We start from the raw sequence: 20,787 nt of genomic DNA on the forward strand, positions 1-20,787 counted from the left end.
ACTAAAATACTTTTAAAACAGAATGTTACCTGTCTAAAAGAAACGCATCAGCCATGGTGTCATGGTGGCAAAAGTAACTCCAATATTGGTTCAGGATTTTAAAAAGTTTTGATTCAGCATTTGTTTTTACCGGTCTCTCTCGTGTGCACAGACGTGCAGCGCGCGTCTACATGCTAATGGCAGATTTGCGTGAACGGCTGCACAGATGTACAAATCTACATTTGTTGACAGACAGGTTGGGCTACTTATCAGAATTATGGGAATTGTCGGCCCGACAAATTTTAATTGGATGAACATTTTATAGTCTTATGCCTTACCCAGAATATAAGAATATAAATACATTTAGATTATTTACTTTAATCAGTACTGTTGGAATGTAAAGAGACTTTCAACCAGCACAACAAAACATGTTTCTGAAGACAAACACCTACTGCATCTTTTACATTACTATTAGTAATAGTAGTATTATTTACTCAATATTCACTTCATCAGTTGCAAAGCAGTAAAGGTCTACAAACAAGTGTAGCAGAAAACACCAAATAAATTATATGACTAATACGTATTTTTTTATTTGATCGTTTTTTATGATTGCTTATATTTTGCAGTAATTACTGGAAAATATGTCAAATATATACCACTTATGCTTATTATACTACTATTTATTGTGTTTACTTAAGAATTGCTCATTAAGCTTATTTCTGGTCACATTAGTCCAGCTGTAGATGAAACAGTTATTCATTTAATTTAATAAAATAATGCATTATTAGTATCAATTCTATAAATAACAATAATGAAATATACAGTTGTCAGAATCATAAGCCCCCCTTTGAATTTTGTTTTCTTTTTTAAATATTTCCCAAATGATGTTTAACAGAGCAAGGGAATTTTCACAGTATGTCTGATAATATTTTTTCTTCTGGAGTAAGTCTTATTTGTTTTATTTTGGCTAGAATAAAAGCAGTTTTTAATTTTTTTCAAACAATTTTAAGGTCAAAATTATTAGCCCCTTTAAGCTATTTTTTTTTCCGATACTGAACAAACCATCGTTATACAATAATTTCCCTAATTACCCTAACCTGCCTAGTTAACCTAATTAACCTAGTTAAGCCTTTAAATGTCACTTTAAGCTGTATAGAAATGTCTTGAAAAAATATCTAGCAAAAAATCTTAGAAAAAATCTTTTCTTCGTTAAACAGAAATTGGGGAAAAAATAAACAGGGGTGCTAATAATTCAAGGCGGCTAATAATTCTGACGTTAACTGTATATATTATTATGTTATAATTAAAAGCTGTGCGTAACGAAGATCTCTGATCAACATGTTGCCATTTTATTCTGGAAAAATATAATTAAAAACACTATTCGTTCATTTATTTTCCTTCGGCTTCGTCCTTTATTTATCAGGGGTCACCACAGCGGAATGAACCGCCAAAAGCAGTATTCTTCTAGTTTAATTTCATAGAGTAAAAAGATCAAATAAAATAAATAATGGCACAGTGGGTAGCATTATTGCCTCACAGCAAGAAGGTCGCTAGTTCGAGCCCCAGCTGGGTCAGTTTGGCATTTCTGTGTGGAGTTTGCATGTTCTTCCTGTGTTTGCGTGAGTTTCCTCCAGCTGCTCCGGTTTCTCCCACAGTATAAAGACATGCGGTACAGGTGAATTGAATAAGCTAAATTGGCCATAGTGTATGTGTGAGAATGCTAGATTGTATGGGTGTTTACCAGTGTTGGGTTGCGGCTGGAAGGGCATCCGTTGCGTAAAACATATGCCGGATAAGTTAGCGGTTCATTCTGCTGTGGTGACCCCTGATTAATAAAGAGACTAAGCCAAAAAGAAAATGAATGAATGAATAATAAATAAATTCAAAGCAACATTGCTCAATATAAATGTAGTGTTTATAAAAGCAGATATTTATTGTGATTGTAGTTATCTCCTGTTTTGTTAATTGTGTGTCATCTACCTGAAAAGACTTTGTTTTAATGGGCTGAAATATTCCAGGAGCCGAGTCACCGTGATGCAGATCCCGCTCTCATCAAAGAGGATATGGAAGTGCTCTCAGACTTTGAGTTACACCGGCTCTGTCAGCAGTATTCAGCACTGCACGAATACCAGCTCGACACCGACGTACTGCTGGACTCGGGCAAGCTCAGCCTCCTCACACAGCTGCTGAACTCCCTGAAGGAGAAGGTTGGGGAAAGCAGATTCTGTTATGTTGCGCAGACCAAATTACATTTTCAACAACTCCTCTGAGTATAATGAAAGTTATTTAACTGCAGAGAAATATACTGAGTTCCAAATTACACCACACTGCATACTGTCAAATACAGAAGCAGGGCATATAGGTTTTTGCCAACTGTATGACTTTTGTATTTGGAACAAAATGAGATGTTTAGTAGAATGTTCCTACTGCTCTTTTCCACATAGTGAACTGATCTTCATGTTGTCCACTTGTAGGATGGTCACTTTCACTGTTTTATTCCACGCAGGGCGACCGAGTGGTGCTGTTTAGCCAGTTCACAATGATGCTTGACATTTTGGAGGTGTTTCTTAGACACCATAAGCACAGATACAACCGGCTGGATGGTTCAACCCCCATGAGTGACAGGTAAACACATTTATTTGTGCTGTGTTGCTGAGAATTCACTTCATGTCCAATCAATATCAGCTACACTGATGAGCCAAAAACGTCATTACAGTCACAGGTGAAGCAAATGTCATTGATCATCTTATAATAAGGCTGCATAATAGGCTCTGGGTGGATTTAGATGGTAAGCAATCAATCAGTACTTGTAATCAGCATATTGGATGCAGGAGAATGAAGATCTGAGGGCTAAATTGTTATGGTAAGGTATCTCTGTTGTATCTATGCTTGTGGGTTGCTGCCGGTCAACGGTGGTCTGATGAAGGTGTTGGGCACCAAAGGTTTACCCATGCACGAGGATAAAGATGACCACCTCTGTCTGGTCCTCACAAACAGGTCTACTGCTGCACAAGTCACACAAGCAGTCATATGGCGGTAATGGAAGGAACGTGTCACAGCACAAAGTGTATCACACTCTGCTGTGAAAGAGGAGTATCTATAGGGGCTTTTGCACTGGGTAGTTATAGGAACTTAATCATAGGAACTAGCCACCAGGCCCAGTTCCCAGAGAATAAATTCCCCCAGATAATTTTCCTGTAAGTAAAGTAGGGGAACTGTGAAGGACACTGGTCAAAGCTGTGTTTTCTTTGTGTATCTTGTGATAATGAAGACAGAACATAGATGTATAAGTTATCCGATAGAACCATACAAAGGATGAGTAAATCAACTACGTATGAGAACTTGTAGTGCTACATTTCACTACAGAACACAACACCCTGCTGGGAAATCTGAGCTAATGTAGTTGTGCAAAATGGTGTTCCTTGAACTAATATCATTCCCAGTTCCTCCTGTGTGAACATGCCAAATAATTCTAAGGACTGTGAAAAAGTTTATCCAGTTCCTTTTAAGATGAGAACTGTCCACTTACAATGAGCACACGGGTGTTGTAACTGGACCGTGAAACACTGGAAGAACACTCCATTCAGTGTGATGTTCTGCTGGGAAACCTTCCCAATAAATTCCCATAATGGCGAATACTACCAAGCTACGCTGTTTCAAACCTGATAGTGGTGTTTCCTGGTGGAAGTGGGCTCTTTCTGTAGGATCATGCTATCTGCACTGCATTACATTAAATCATTTCATCATTAAGGAATGATTTTGTTTGAAGAGCATGATTAGAAGTTGAAGTTTTGTCCTGGCCTCCAAAGATTCTCCAGATCTCAATTCAATTAGACCAACTAGTTTGATCCACACCAGCTTCATTTAGCCTTCAGGACTCCATCTAAAGTCTAGAACGGACACGGCTGTTGTTACTTTGGCATGCGCTAGTGGTGTAACGAATCACAAATCTCACGGTTCAGATCACATTATAATCACATTTATTAATCACATTTTTTAAGTCAATGAGACAAATGTAATTTGCTTTTCATTTATTACAGAAACAGTACTGCAAGACACTTTTGGATTTAACAAACAGAACTTAGAAGCTGTAATTTTATTAACAATAAAATGAAGAAATAATCAGCTGAATAAAAATGAATTGTAAAATATTAATTAATGTGAAAATTCACTGTTACTTCTACTGTTGCTGATAATGCTAAATGTAGAAATCTAATATTATAATTTGTACAACCCATATTTATTTTTAGTCTCATTTTGAATAAATGACTCAGTTATTCACTCATAAACCTTCTGTTTCATTCTAGATGGATCATTTTTGAAGAATTATTCAGTGGCATATTTTTGATATCTGCTTGTCGCCACCTTTTGGTTAAATAATGGAATTGCTGCATACAACTTTCATTTTTGAGCATCAAGTTAAATGCAAATGTCGGTGATTTTAATCTTTACCATAAAAAAATGTGTGGTTTTAGCTAAACTATAAACTGTTATCCCAGTACTTCTGTGTTATTTGACTGTTTGTAACTTCATAACGAACTCAAAAGACTAAAGACTGAATCTTTATTTTTATTTTTGTGTTTTTCAAACACAGATTTGAATGCAGTGATTTAAAGGATTAATAAACACATGCAAATGACCTCCATTTATCGTTTATGTTTCGTGAGTGTTGAGATCCCGATCTTTTAAAGATTAATCGTGCAGCTTACACTGAATGCATTGATTCAGGCTAAACAAGTAGTGACAAAAACACCTTTAATAACCTAAGAAACCCACCACATCCCGTATAACCTACCACAACTTCTTCCGTCATCATTATATTTTACAGGAAAGCCTAAATGCTTTCGTTACACATGATCGTTACACATTTAGGATTAATATACAAGGAAAAAAAATTTATTTATCCACAGTCACGTGTCTTCCGAACCGTGGGTTGTGATCCGTACGAAATACGGATCAACCATCATCCATTACACCCCTAGCATGTGCTCATCAATATAGCATCATTTTTTGTGACACAGTACGACAGTAATTACAATTTTTACATTACTGTGAGGGATAGGTTTAGGCTGGCATAGGGGCGAACATTACTGGAATGAAATTGGTAATTGTAGCAGCACACAAAGGACCAACACCATATTAGGCATGTTTTGGCTCATCAGTGTATGTCCTTCTATCGTTGGCCTACGTCTAGACTCATGACAGTGCTAATGTTAGCAGATTTGTGACAAGGCAGAACTGATGCTCATTGTGTCATAAATAAAGGATCGAGTCTCCTTCACTGACAAAGTGTACTCCAACCATGTCCTTTGTCTGTTTTGGAGTCACCGAAACACAAAATAGCCTGCTCATTTTAGCCAAGAATCAAAGTTTAGACAGGAATAAACAGTTTGTGATAAGTGTGAGTGAGTTTTTGTGTTATGATGGAAGTAGCGGTTCTGTTTGTTGTTTTGACCTTGAATTTAAATGGATAGTTCTTTATATAGTTACTTATATATTTTGACAAATGCTGATATCTGGCACCCACTGAGTTCAATAGTAATGTTTTTTTTCTAAAGAACTATGGAATTCAACGCGTGCCTGCAACCAGCATTCTTCAAAATATCTTCTTTTGTGCTCAACACAAGAAAGAAAACCGTAAAGGTTTAAAACCACATGAGAGAGAATAAATAATGAGGTAATTAAAACTTTTGGGTGAACTAACCCTTTAATGGATGAGTGGTTGCTATTATTGTTTACTACTTGGTTATAAAATTATTATAATATATTACTACTATATAAGTTTTATTTAATTTATTGATAGAATGCAGTAAAATATCAAATGTGATTACAATAAAAAATGTGCGTTATTTATGTTATCATCTATGGTAATACTTATAATAGATGATCCCATTAAAAATCCGATATTGATTTGCATACATTTTTAAAAAGCACAGAAATTGGCTCATAAACAATATAGCACCAATATATTGAGTGTTGTGATATTCACCTGAATTATTACTGAGGTAATAACAAAAATTGAACCACTACAAAAATTAAAAATAGCCCACCACACATGAATCTGTTTTATTAAGGCTGTTCGACATCCAGTTCTCCCATCATCGTGTTCTTTGCCGAAGCACTTAACCTCATGATCCACTGGGACTTTTGCAACTGTTAGCATCTTGTAAATCACTTCAGATGAAAATCTAAATGCCAATTAAGTGAATGGACAGTAACTGTAAATCTCATCTGGCTTTTACAGAATTGGGCTGATTGACCAGTTCAACACAGACCAGGATATATTTGTGTTCCTGCTGTCCACCAGAGCCGGAGGGCTGGGCATTAACCTGACTTCAGCCAATGTGGTCATCCTTCATGATATCGACTGCAACCCTTACAATGACAAACAGGCAGAGGGCCGCTGTCACCGGGTCGGACAAACCAAGTAAGAGACGCAGAACAAAGTAGAGTTTTTGGTCCCACTTTATATTAAGTGTTCTTAACTACTATGTACTTACACCAAAGTTAATCATTCATTACAATGTACTTATTGTGTAAATACATGTATTTATTGTGTACTTATGCTTGATTAAATACCTGTATGTAATTACATCTGTAATTAAATTCTGTAATTACATTTGTAAATACACTGCTGACCGTTGCTTACACCTTAACCCACTCTTAAACCTACCCATACCACCAAACCTGTCCATAACACAACCCCTATCCCAACTCAAGAGCACCACAAGTGTTCTCAAATACATTATGAACACAGTAAGTACATTGTGTTTATTTTTCGGTGTAAGTACATAGTAGTTAAGGACACTTAATATAAAGTGGGACAGAGTTTTTTTTTTTTGTCCTCATATTACATTACTACCCTGACCTGGAAAAGCATAAGTAATCTGAATTACATAATCAGATTCCAAAAAGTACGTACATTTAGAGTAAACTACTTTTTAAGTACTTGTAATCAGACTACATTTTTTGTTGATGGATTACCTGATTGCATTTTACACAGTGGCAGTAATTAGTTCAAAATTCATTCATTCTCCAAATTGTTCTCTGTTTTAAAGGGATAGTTCACCCAAAACTGAAATGTTCTGTCATTATTTTTTCAATTTTCTCTTGTTACAAACCTGTTTGACTTTCTTTCATCTGTTGAACTCAAAGGAAGAAAATTGGAAACCTGTAACCATTGACTTCCATAGTATTTGTTTTCCCTTCTATGGATATCAGTGGTTACAGGTTTTTAACATATTTCAAAATATCTTTATTTGTGTTCAACAGAAACGCTTAAAAGTTTTGTAACTTCTTAAGGGAGATTAATTGTGAGTCAATTCAAATTTGTAGGCGAACTATCCTTTTAATGTTTGTTTTTTTATAATAAACCTGTTTCTTATACACATATGTGACTCCTCATGTTTTTATTGGTGGAGTGGAGCACAGAGTTTACCACAGAAAACACCAACATGAAATTATGTGACTGTAATAAGGATCGTTTGATCTCTGGATTTATTGTTTGGTGTTTTTATTAGATTGTGTTATTTGCACTTCTATAGTGTTTCTAGATGAAATATTTGACGTAACAGAGATATAGCTGCGAATTTCATGTTTGTTATATGGCTTTAGTAATATTGCAGGTTTTGTAGATTTACTTAATTTGAAGTAGATGTTTTAAAATCAGAGGTTGTATGAGATAAATAAGATGCTATTTTGTTTAATTCAGTGTTACTATCGGAAAAGTATGGGCTGTTAGTAATGAAGTTTTAACTGTCCACACATTGCCCTTTCAGCCGCAACCCATCACTGGGAAACATCCATACACACTCATTCACACACACACACTACGGTCAATTTTAGCATACCCAATTCACCTGTACCACATGTCTTTGGATTTGTGGGGTAAACCGAAGCACCCAGAGGAAACCCACGCGAACACGGGAGAACATGCAAACTCCACACAGAAATGCCAACTGACCCAGCCGAGGCTCGAACCAGCAACCTTCTTGCTGTTAGGTGAACGTGCTACCCACTGCGCCACCACGTTGCCTTGTTGAGGATTTTGTTAGTGATTATTCATTCATTCATTTTCTTTTCGGCTTAGTCCCTTTATTAATCAGGGGTCACCACAGCGGAATGAACCGCCAACTAATCCAGCATATGTTTTATGCAGCGGATGCCCCTCCAGCTGCAACCCATCACTGGGAAACATCCATACACACCCATTTAAACTGTAGGGATAATTTACAGTTTTTACCCAAAGAATGACCAGTCTGTCAGATGAAGAAGAGCTGGACTCAGAGATTCAAATAAATAAAGTTCACTGAAGATAGATTGCAGTTTCATCAGCAGAAGCCAGCTTCAACACTCGCAATGAGTTCCTAGGACGCTCTGCTTACAATCACAAATCAATAACAATTATACCATTTACACGAGACCAGAAAAGGTGTAATTCCGGTAAACTGTTACGATTGGTCATGGCAAAGATAGACAATTCTAAATATGTACGTCAATGTGGGGTTGTATCTGAGTCCAGATAGGGATGGCGCCCGGAGGCTTGGGTCAGGACACCCGTACACAATTAAGAGCTGGTCTCATACCTGTAGAACTGACCCATCGAATGCGTATACACAGGCAAGAGACAATCTGTTATGAAAAATCCAAGGTTGTTTCTTCGTACTCTCAGCCGTCTTATCAAACTAGTTCAAAACTGGTATAAACAGCATTCAAGCCGCCATATTCTTACTACACAAAGTCTATTTTGCATAAAAAGGAAATCACTTGTAAAAAATTTACCGTAAAAATAGGGAAATCAGTATTAACTCATAGAAATAACAATAGAAACAGTTGTTTCCAGTCATCAGGCTCAGCAGTTCCACTCAAAAGGTCTCTATGACCTATGACCTGGTTTCGTGGCCCCTGAAAAATAAAGTTGAAATAGACAGACAAAGAGAGGAACAAGGACATTGAACATTCGTACATTAAGCAGTGTGTTAACTTATTCATTAGTCAAAATAATTTCAAAGTTAAATACTTTTTCAAATAATCATATTAATAAAGTAATGAGAACAAGGATAAACGTTGATCCATTCTAGGACGGATTGAAAGGCAGAAATCACACAAACACTACGGACAATTTAGCTTACCCAATTCACCTATATACCACATGTCTTTGGACTTGTGGGGGAAACCAGACCACCCAGAGGAAACCCAAGCCAACACGGGGAGCAATTAAATTTCATTGGATTTGCATTTTAAACATTAAATACAAGTTAAAAAGATATTATTTTTTATTTCACATATAAAGGTTTTAGTTATGATACTCCCAAAATAATTTCGCTGAAATCCACAGATTTTTACTAAAATTTTCCGCAGAAATAGCAAAAGCGCCCGCAGATTCCGCCTGGACCTACTTATTACTTATATTTTACATAATGACAGTAATTTGACCTCAATTCGTTGATTATTTTTACATATTTATAAATAGTAATATCCTGTCAATAAATTTGACATCAATAAAGTTTAGCGCATTTTAAATGTAATCCAAAAGTAGTCTGTTTACATTACCATAAATATGTAATCCAGGACAGTGTTTCTCAGCCACGTTGCTGGAGGACCTTCAGCTCTGCACATTTTTCGGGTCTCCTAAATCAAACACACCTGATTTAGATCATCAACTCGTTAGCAGAGACCAAAAGACTTGAAATGGGTGTGACCGACAAAGGTGACATCCAAAACATGCAGTGTTGGTAGTCCTCCAGGAACGTGGTTGAGAAACACTGATCCAAGAGAATATATTACTGACTACAAATTTTGTTGTGTTATTTGTCATTCGTAACTGTTTATAATTCACAAGGAATCTACCCAGCTCTGAGCTTATCTGACTGCATTTGTTCCGTTTAAGGACCGTGAAGGTGATCAAGCTGATAAGTAAGGACTCCATAGAGGACACCATGCTTCGAATTGGAGAAAGAAAACTCAAACTAGAGCAGGAGATGACCGCAACTCAGGACGGTGAGAACACTAATAAAGCTCACAGGGATTTTAATTACCTGACCTTTGTTTTTCTTTCGTACTGCAAATACAGATATGCTTGTTTCTTTCAGGTGAAGAAGACACATTACCTGATGATATGACCACGCTGCTCAAAGCTTCTCTCGGACTCTGAAAGTTGGTCTAGGAGTGAAGCTCATTGTGATACTGGGACTGAATCTGAAAGAAAAAGTACTGTAGCACAATAAAATCTGGTTTTCATACACTAGCTGTAAAAATATGAGATTCAAATGAGCAGATATGTTTACATTTCTACTGTTCATTGCAAAAGATGATGTAATATTGTATGTGTGTTGATGGTGCTTGTATTTGTGAAGGTTTAAATCTGCAGTTGTTTGGTTTAAAAGTCTGGGTTTTTCAAGGATTTTGTTTTGGGGGGTGGGGATTAAAATATTTGTTTATTTGCTCTTTTTGTCTGACATAGTTACAATTTTGCTCTGGGTCTTTGCTTGGAATCTGAGATAAGATCACAGTGAATCTCTAACCGACTAAAGCTGAGAGTTTACTCAATCAGAGGTTGGCATGGTATCTTTACCAGTCTGGGAAATTCTACAAGAATACACAGAGTTCCATGAGCCTGGTTAACAAACCGGGCATCAGAATGGGGTACAAATGTGATTTAAGTGACTCTAAATGTGGCACGAGTTTTGGAGCTATATGGCTTTTCTGAGTATGTCAAAAACATCTGATCTACTGGGGTCTTCATACAGTCATCTTTAGGGTTGTATGAAAAAGAGAAAAAGTTCAATGAGTGGCAGTTCCGTGGGGAAATGAGAATGAGCAGACTGCTTTAAACCCCTGGAAGGCAACATAACTCAAATACAACCAAGGTCTGCAATAATAATAAAATGGCCACTGTAGTAGTTCTTTATATTCTATTAAACTAAAGTATTGTATATAGTTTAGGGACCTTATGATGTTTTAGGAGCATACATAAAATGTGATTTAGTCTTTAAAAATTCATGTAATATGTATACTTCACATACATACTACCTGACAAATATCTTGTCGCCTCCGAGTTTTAGTTATAACTTGACTGCTAGTTGATCATTTGATTCCAGAAGTGGCTTATATGAAGGCAAAGGCCTCTAGATTACGCTTATTTTACCTAAATGAAATATGATCATGCTTTGATTTTTAATCATTTAATTAGGACTGTAAGGTCCGGCATTGCTTAAACAAAAGTCTACGTAACAGAAATAATGTACAGTATAGAATATAAAGTCATGGTGCAGAGGAAAAAGAATTAATATTGTGTATGACTCCCATGAGCTTGGAGGACTGCATCCATACATCTCTGCAATGACTCAAATAACTTATTAATAAAGTCATCTGGAATGGCAAAGAAAGTGTTCTTGCAGGACTCACAGAGTTCATCAAGATTCTATGGATTCATCTTCAATGCCTCCTTCTTCATCTTACCCCAGACATGCTCAATAATGTTGATGTCTGGTAACTGGGCTGACCAATCATGCAGCAGCTTGACCTTCTTTGCTTTCAGGAACTTTGATGTGGAGGTTGAAGTATGAGGAGCGCTATCCTGCTGAAGAATTTGCCCTCTTCTGTGGTTTATAATGTAATGGAGAACACAAATGTCTTGATATGATGTTGCCATCCACTCTGCAGATCTCTCGCCCATACTTAATGCAACCCCAAATGGACCCGCCTGGGTCCATGCATGTTCCAATAGGTCTTCTGCGGTATCTGTGATGATTGGGATGCAGTTTAACAGATTCACTGCAAAAATCTACCTTTTGCCACTTTTCCAAATGATCAACTAGAAGTCTTAGTTATTTGATGCTTTTACAACTGGGATCGACAGCAAGACTTTTGTCAGATATTGTATAGTCCTTTTTTATATTACATAACACACACAATAAAAATAATAATGAATTACATTTACTCAGCTGCACTCAAACAGTTTTAGACATTTAGAAGGAGGAAACATATTTATTAAAAAATGTGTGCTGAACAAATTAGGTCTCTGGTTGGAGTTCATAAAAAAATAAAATAATTCACCTCATGAACAAGCTCAGAAAAAGAAGTAATGACATTTAGGTTAAATTACCTATTAAATCAAGACAGAGGTAGTGCTAAAAGAAATACCATAAAATGCTAAAAATCAGCTCCAAAAAGTAACTATCGAATCCAAAATGTCTCTGACGAAACTGCATTGTCGAATCACAAGGTGTCTTCTGCGCATCAGCGCATGCGTCTGTTTTAAACGTTGGCGCCTGTTAGCCTGATCAACATTTATTCATCACTTTCTGCATCAACTAGACCAATAAAAATATCAGGTAACGTCAAGTATTTTTGTGGTTTCCTAACGGAAAGGGTTGTTGACTTCCCACAACTCTATTGTTAGATTAAGGGCAATACAAAACGTATTTTAAAAAGCGAGTAAATTATCAAATTAAAATTATCATTTTTTGTCACTGGAAAACATCATTTAGACAGATAATGGCCTTTTGACAGTGTTTTAAGCGTGAGTACGTGTCTCCCTCTCACTGTCAATCGCTAAATTTGTCGTTGTTACTGTAACTGTTGTTGTTGTTGTTGCTACGGGTGTAGCATCACGTGACACGTCATAATGGCAAAAATCTAAGCTTTTGCCGTCTGTTTATTAAAAAAATGATTAGTATTAAAGCATGCAAGACTGTCAGGCGAGTTCTGTATCAATAAGAGAATTAAAACACGGATCTTAATGCTCAGGACTAAAATATATTTTTGCTCATGTAAGTTTTGTTGCTAGAGATGGAGCTACACTAACGTTAGTGGTATTTAACGTAATTTCAATAGTTTCCGACTTGTTGCTAAGTAAATGACTTGCATGTTATGTACTTAAATATGTGCTGTTGCTGAACTGTAATCTTTTAATGTTTTCTCTCTAAAGAAATGAATCACTGTGAGCTTGAAGAAGTAACACAACATATTAACAACAAAATTTCCATGATCAAAAGACTCCTGGAGCTTCGAGCTGTTGGTAAGTGGCTTTTACTACACAAGACATGCTCTGAATTATATATATTTTGTAATATTTTTAGACCACATGCTTGATTACAGTTATCATTTAACAAAAACTAAACCCCCAAAATAAAGTTTTTATAATTAAATGAGCTAATTATGCTATCAAAGTGTTATTTTCTCAAGTTTGAAAATGAGCTGATTTATCTATTGCTTAGGCAAAACCCTCATGGCCAGCAGAAGTCAATTAACTGGTGGAAAAATCCACAAGTTTTAGCTCTAATATATTTTATATTACAATAATTTAAAAAAGCAATTATCAGCTAATACTAATATGTCCTCGGTTATATTGTGTAACACTATTATAACTATTTTAACATAAGTGTTGGTCACAGAGACTTGTGTCCACACTGCTGACATATCTACCAGTCAAAACACCATCAGAGAATCACTATTTATAGGTTTCTATTTCAGTCAGAGATTCTGTTTTGACCAGTTTTATTTTACATTACAACTTATAAATCTAAAACATAGAATTCACAACTTTCTTTTTGTTATTATAAAATATCTGCCTTATTGCTGGTGTGATTATTTACACTGTGTGCGCTTTTTAGCAAAAGATCCAGACAAACGTGGGACTCTTCTCAAAATTGGGCAAGAAGTCAGTGCCATCGATGAGCTTCTTGATCGCTTTGAAAGATATGTGGGCCAGCAAAGAGACTTGCTGAAGCATTTGAAGGTGGGATATTTTCTTTAATATATATTTTTAATTATTATTTGGCAAGAAATGTAGTCAAAATAAAAACTGCAATTTACTCCGAATCTATCAGTTTGCTTCACAATATGTTTGTTGATTCATAAAGGTTTTCGAATTTTGAAGTGCTCATTATTTTTGCGCTTGTGCATGCACGCACACACATACGCACACACACAGGTATGGTTGTTTTTTTATTTGTGGGAACATTCCATAGGTTTCAATTGTTTTTATACTGTGGCTGTATTTTTTTTATTGCCGTACTGTATCCCTAAACCCAACCCTTACAGGAAACTATAAAGTTTTACTAATTCTACATTCAGTGCTTTGCATAGACTTTACTTGGGCTGGCCGCCCAAGTATGTTTAGTGACACTTTTTTTTTATTGCTATTATTATTATTATCTTTTTACACTTTTTTTTTTTATCCGCCCATTATAAACAAACATCCGCAAGCGATTAAGTAGTGGAAAATCTCTCCTTTATCCCTTTCATACTGCTCGTTCTGTGTGTGCGAGACCTGTCAAGACTTCCACAGACAGCCTCACGTGCTCTGCAGACCCACAGAGACCTTTTTGCATCTGGCCGGGGTTTCTAAATCCACTAAAATGTCCGGGATTTGGTTTTGCTTTCGTTTTCAAAGCTGTTGTTAATTTTATTTGCACAGCCGCGAGAGACATTAAATAATTAAATTTTTTAATCTAAATAACTCAGAAAAACACCACAAGAGGACGAAATTACATCTAAATTGGCTGCAGAATATTCGTACACTATATTAGAAATGGATAATCAACTCATTTGTCTTATTTAAATAACACTTTATTATTATAATTAAGTTTTAGAGATTGTTTTTATTCTTTTTTTCTGTAATTTCTAATTTGCTGTATAGTTTATTAATTTGATGATATTGATATAATACATATTTTGTATATTAAAAATGCTTTGGCAATACTGTAAAAAATATCATGCCAATAAAGCACCCTGAACTTGAATGAGAGATAGAGAGAAACAGATTTTACCTGTCAGTGGGGGTGCACATGGCTCCTGAATAGCATAAAGGAGAAATAGTGCTTTTTTATTTAATTTTTTTTACTTTAACCCATTGAAAAGAAAAAGTTTAAAACGGATAATAATAAAAATAGTGTTAAAAATCTAATTATGTTTTGTTTGTCGCATATATAGTAGTTAACTATTTATGTGCTGTGGTTAAAAGTGTGTTTCAATCTGGCTACCACTGGTATATTTTTGAGAAATAGAGACATCAGCAATGTTCTCTTAATTCACCATATTCTTGTAATACCCGTGTAGTAATCATGTCATTATACACATTTGTGTCCTGATATGTCATAAACACGCACACAAACACACATATGTGCAAATGCTTTAATAAATTTTTATATTGCAATAACAGAAAAATACTTTTACATAAAAAATACTTAATGTAAATGATAATGGTATAGTGCATGGCTGCCCAACCCTGTTCCTGGAGATCTGCCTTCCTGCAGAGTTCAGCTGCAACCTTGATCAAACACACCTGATTTTAATTACCAAGTGCTCCATCAAGTTGCTTTAGTTGTATTTAATTAGAGTTGGAGCTAAATTCTGCAGGGAGGTAGATCTCCAGGAACGGGGTTGAGCACCACTGGCATAGTGTAACGTAGTTTATATGTTCCGTACACTTTTTGCTCAAACAACTCATTCTCTGGGTGATTACCTATTGCCCTATCGAAATTTTGATTAATGTCTTTTGGAGCAGTAGCTACTGAGAAAAGACGGGAAAAGTACCGCCCATGCATGTGTATGAAAGATGATAGGTATTAACGGTGTTCTGTACAGGATTAAAATAGTGTTACATACAGGGCGCATAACTTCATTTCAACGGCAAAAATGGACATTGTTTTAAGTCTTATTAAAAATCAACGTCATAATATACGATTGTTGTGTTTAACTTTAAATAAATGTTATATTTAATAACTTTTCATGAAAGATTTAAATATTATAACTTTACAATCATGTTTATTTTATTACAGCATGACAATTTAAAATATTAAAACATTAAATTGATGCAAATTAATGCTAACTTAACTGACCTTTTATGAATATAATCATCATCATCACTGCACAAAGATTATCCAAACAGCATTGCAGCCTGTCTCTCAGGCTCTCTCTGGTGGAGAGTTGCACCATGTGGTCATCACCCACAACTAAGGTTTAAATATTCCCATTTCAAAGCATTTATTCAACAAAAGATGATGTATTTTACAAATTATGATAACAATATTCAGTTCACAAAGACTGTTTTACTGTGAGATGCATAAATTAAATGCAAATGCATATTGTTGTTGCTCTAAATGTCTCCCTTTCAAATTGACAGTGGCACCTTTAGCTTGCCCACTGTCTATTTTCAAGCACATTAGGTGGACGTAGCAAATTTACTGAATTTTCTTGGAAACACATGATAGGAGGGTCTCCGTTGTGATCGGGGGTGAAAGAGTGGGAAATAAAGATTACACAGTGTATATATAGCTTGTCTACAACCCGTTAGTATTTATTCAAATCGGTGTTAAAAGGTTATCTGTACAGAACATCGTTGTGTACAGAACATGGTTAGTCTACGTTAAACAAACTCTTAATTGCATATGTTTCATTTTTACTCTATCTTTATTATATTTTTTAAATTTGCCAACAGGATCTAGAAGGTTTTTTCCTGGAGGATGAACAGGATGCCTATCACCTTAAGGACAACACCCCTCCGCACATGCCAAAAAGAGGCCAACAAGCAGCTCCACAAGGGTATTTCCTTGTTTTTGTGTTTCTTTCCCAGAATTACCACAGTGAGATGATGCCTTGCTGTGTTTGCTTCATCATTAAGAAAGCCCACAAACATCTGAACGCAACATGATCAACACCTCGACCAGCTTCTGTTTGACTGAAACAGATGAGTTTGGTTCTTTGTGTTTTGTCATCAGAGGAGGACAGGTGGCAGTTCAGAGCAGGCAGACAGATGCACCAGCCGCCCCTCAGGAACAGGGGCCGCCCAGGAAAACTCAGCGTAACCAGATCAAAGAGATGGAGTTCATTACCGTCCCTGAGTTTGACAGCATACCACCGTGAGTCCTTCCACATCTGTCTAAACAAACTCTCGGAGAAAACATAGTAAAGGTGTGTAAACAATAGCTGTTCCAAAACTCAGTGAGCACCTACTTAGACATTCTTGTAGGTGGGATCTTGCTGCAAAATGCTTTTTTCTGAGGTACTGTGTTTTGCCATTCTGTAATGCATGTTCTCAAAATCAGTTGGAAATTCCACATATAATGGATGATTTTAGCAAATATTTATGAATCTTATACATTGTTTATTGATTATGGGATGTTGTTAGCTTAGCATTACATTAGCACCCAACCTAGTAGCCTTTGTTCTATGAGAAAATTAGCATTCAAGAGTTCAAACTTAGATATTGCTTGAGAACAATAGCAGGTTTGGCATGCTGTCCCAGGAGAGAACCCTGAGCTCGGAGATAATTGAACCCAGGGCTCCTGCCTGGTCAATGAGCATGTAAAGGGGTCTGAGATCAGGTAGTTCTCGAGAGCTCCCCCTGGTAAAGGAGGAAAAAGGGGAGATGGGGTGGATGGGTGAATTCTTCAAAAAATGAAGATAAGGGAGTAATGCTAGACGAGCTATTTATGAGTTTGGAATAATCCGATTGGCTTACTAATGATTACAGATGAGAGACCAGCCACGATCAATCATATCACATGCTCCTTTCGAAATTAGTTTGTGAAACTTCACTTTGTTTTTCTTGTCGTGATTTTAAAAAGTTATAAGATCTAACCAGCCATCAATGAGGTGCTTCATAACATTACATACTAATTTAAAGTTTAAAAAAAAAAATCACAAAAAAAAAAAAAAATCAGTATAAAAATCACAAAATAGAAAGTTACAAGACAAAATGTTTTAATAAGATGAACTACAACCCCATGAAGCATAGCAAAGTAGCTGTTTAAAAAAAATGAAGAAATATTTAACTTGCTGCATTAATTGTTTAAGGTTATATATTACGAAAAAAATAAATGTTATGTTTATGTAGAATTTTCATAAATATATATGTGAGAGTTGGCACACTTTGCTCGTAGCGACTCTCTGATTGGTGGAATCTTAACTGCAGCATCATGGGTAATGTAGTTTTCTACATAAATCCTACTTTTAAATATGACTTATTTGTTTTTTAAATAATATGTTAACAGTTATTTTGAAAAATAACTTAAAATGCAGTATTAAAGTTTAAAATTTAAATGCACCATTTACTCACCCTCAAGTGGTTCTTTTATGAGTTTCTTTAGTTTGTTGAGCACTAAAGAAGATATTTTGAAGAAAGCTGAAAACCCGAATCCATTGACTTCCACTGTAGGAAAACCAAATCAATGACAAATCAAAAACAAGTCAATGGCTACAGGTTTTCAGCTTTTTTCTAAATCTTTTCTTTAGTGGTTCTTAGAATATAGGGCTGCACGATATTGGAAAAATCTGATATTGTGATTTATTAAATTTTTCTGCGTTTTTTTTTTTTTTGCGATATGGATACAGTTTCATAAGATGGTTTGAATAGCACTATTTACAGTTTTCTGGGGAGACTAACAGTATTCAGGTACACGAATTGAATAATCACAAAGGAAAAAATGCTGTTATTAGTTTTTGTCTTGTTTCTAGTCTAAATATAACAAAAATTCTTAGAGCAAGTAAAAATAGTGTTTCGTTCAACTTTACAAGAAATAAATCAAAATTAGGAGTTTTTCCTTAAAACAAGCGAAATTATCTGCCAGTGGGGTAAGTGAAATAATCTTATTTTTTCTTTGAAATGTTGACTAGAAACAAGACAAATTCATTTTTTTAAAAAATAAATTCCATATAAATTAAGTGGTTGAATACAATTCTGTAGCTCCTACTCAACTATAATCCAGACTCAACTTTGCTTATCTTTGCGATGTGACTATTGCGGATGTGCACATTTTGATATCGATGCTAAAACGATATATTGTGCATCCTTATTAGAATACTTCACTAAAAACTTAAAGGTTTGAAACAAGGAAAGGATGAGTAAATGATGACAATTATTTTCATTTTTGGGTGAACTATGCTTTTTAACAAAAGAATAAATCATTATTTAGCGACCTAGATCTCAGTGTTTTTGTCATTAATAAGTTATTGTTTAATCAGTCAAATTAGTTTGTCTGTTTACTCAAAGAGGATGTCTGGCCATCCTTCCACTTTCATTCAAACATACTGGATGTTATGAAAAAAATTTTGAGCATTTTGTAGATGTGTTTGTTTGGAGTGTGTAAAACCTTTGCATGTATTTTATGATTTAGTTTATTCATTTGTGACTACAGATTTTAATGTATTCAATATATATACTTTATGTATTCAATGTATAATTTATTACATGTGAGCTATGTTTTCTTTTTGTTGGATAATAAAAACCAGCCAACTTAAGTGTTTTTCCACTTGCCAGTATAACATATTTCTCATATTTTGATCATTCAATTAATCAGTAATTGAGTAATCAGTAAAACATCAGTTTTAGCCATTAATGTGGGTTGAGCGTCAAAAATTGGTTACTTATGGAGTTCCATCTTAGTTAAGTATAACTGCTGTCCAAAAATATTTAAGCAGTAGACAAAAAAGAGCTCTCTTGGTTTTAAAACAAGAACGCCACAACCGACTAATGAGACTCAAGTATCCCAGAGAACAGCTCAAATTTGCATGTTGTTTACTGAGTCTGTGTCTTCATCTTCACTTGTTTCTGTCACAGGTACATGAAAGGGCGTGTAACATATGATCAGCTGAATGCAGCAGTACAAAGCATCAACACAGCCGTGGCCTCAAAATATAAGATCCTCCATCAACCAGTCAAGACCCTAAACAACGTGTCCCGCTCGCTCCAGCAGCTCTTTAAAGATCAAGAAACAAAAGACACTAAAGGTATCACAGTTTTATCTTTCTGTCTGTTGCAGAGACACTGATCAAAGCTCTTTTTTTTAACCTCCGTTAGCTCTGCAGTCCATCATCGTATTAAGAGTCTTGTCATTTCGAGAATTGAGAGTCAGCTGTTTGCTCCAGAAAACTATTAGCGCCACAACTGCTGAAATAAGTGCTCTGATTATTGAGGTCGTTTATCCTGGTCTGGTATTTAATAAGCACTTAAGGGCTGAAAGATGTCATCCATCAACCTCCTTTCCGTTCCACAGGTCAGTTTTTCGTCGTGGAGCAAGACATCAAAGAGTTTGCCCAGCTGAAGGTGGACAAGCGGTTTGTGGGCATGTTGAACATGTTACGCCACTGCCAGCGCCTGAAGGAGGTCCGAGGCGGTGGTCTTACACGATTCATCTTGTTATAAAGACGCCCACATCTCTGAATTTAAAAAGGCACTATGGACTAAAGGATACATGCTGAGCTGTTTTAAGTGCAATGAACATCAATGTCCATTTCACCAAGAACAGAACAGTTATATTGGTGGCGTTTCTGCTCCTTAATCCTGACAGAGAAATGTATTCATGTGTAAAATATGCTTGTAACAGAAATAACACAATAGTAACACATGGGATATTTAAAATATAAAAATAAGTTGTAAAGGTTTCAGAATTCATGTTTGATGTATAATTTTGTATGTTGTGGAACAAAACCTCATTATTTCGCTGAACAAACTTCTTTCCAATTAGTGTCAACAACAGACTTGATTTACTCATAAATCCAAAAGCGCTGTTCTGAAAACCCATTACTAATTCCCAGCGGTGCCCCATTATGAATTAGCATTCTGGATTTGGCTGACAAATTGACATTGTGAATTAACAGCCAGGTCACTTTTATCTGTGATGAAATGATCAATTGATTGTGGTGTTATTTATATTGGTGAAGAGTGAGGAAATGTTGGAGCTTTAATAAAAATGCCTTGTTTTTGTAACCTCATCTGAAATGTCAGTGTCACTTCATAAGCTGTGGAGACTGCTGTATTGACATTTTAGCTTTATTAATTTTTGACACAGAATAATCTGCTTT

The 20,787-nt window shown here is 35.6% G+C and overlaps 2 protein-coding genes across 4 annotated transcripts in view; both read left to right on the forward strand.

Annotated features, from left to right (window-relative positions):
* smarcad1b (SWI/SNF-related, matrix-associated actin-dependent regulator of chromatin, subfamily a, containing DEAD/H box 1 b) overlaps positions 1-10,825 on the forward strand; it is a 49,059-nt gene extending 38,234 nt beyond the window's left edge. For 2 of the 3 annotated variants that reach the window (XM_056467394.1, XM_056467392.1), the window contains 5 exons: positions 1,998-2,186; positions 2,486-2,604; positions 6,224-6,406; positions 9,869-9,978; positions 10,071-10,825. In XM_056467394.1, coding sequence (XP_056323369.1) covers positions 1,998-2,186; positions 2,486-2,604; positions 6,224-6,406; positions 9,869-9,978; positions 10,071-10,132 — 663 coding nt within the window. In that variant the 3' untranslated portion in view covers positions 10,133-10,825. The remainder of the gene's footprint in view (positions 1-1,997; positions 2,187-2,485; positions 2,605-6,223; positions 6,407-9,868; positions 9,979-10,070) is intronic. The other variant, XM_056467393.1, reaches the window with a different exon arrangement.
* A 1,409-nt stretch (positions 10,826-12,234) lies between these two features.
* On the forward strand, positions 12,235-20,697 carry ska1 (spindle and kinetochore associated complex subunit 1). The gene is made up of 7 exons (XM_056466988.1): positions 12,235-12,314; positions 12,911-13,000; positions 13,596-13,720; positions 16,424-16,527; positions 16,704-16,844; positions 19,544-19,713; positions 19,980-20,697. Exons 2-7 carry the CDS (start codon positions 12,913-12,915, stop codon positions 20,126-20,128), a joined length of 777 nt encoding a protein of 258 aa, XP_056322963.1. The 5' UTR covers positions 12,235-12,314; positions 12,911-12,912; the 3' UTR covers positions 20,129-20,697.
* Positions 20,698-20,787: the final 90 nt, after the last annotated feature.

Source organism: Danio aesculapii, chromosome 10 (genome assembly GCF_903798145.1).
Source record: "Danio aesculapii chromosome 10, fDanAes4.1, whole genome shotgun sequence".
Taxonomy (NCBI): Eukaryota; Metazoa; Chordata; class Actinopteri; order Cypriniformes; family Danionidae; genus Danio; species Danio aesculapii.

Coding starts and splice junctions, on each gene's coding strand:
- ska1 (XM_056466988.1), top strand. CDS start 12,913: ATGAATCACTGTGAGCTTGAAGAAGTAACACAACATATTAACAACAAA. Junction 13,001..13,595: donor CCTGGAGCTTCGAGCTGTTG/GTAAGTGGCTTT, acceptor TGCGCTTTTTAG/CAAAAGATCCAGACAAACGT. Junction 19,714..19,979: donor AGAAACAAAAGACACTAAAG/GTATCACAGTTT, acceptor TCCGTTCCACAG/GTCAGTTTTTCGTCGTGGAG.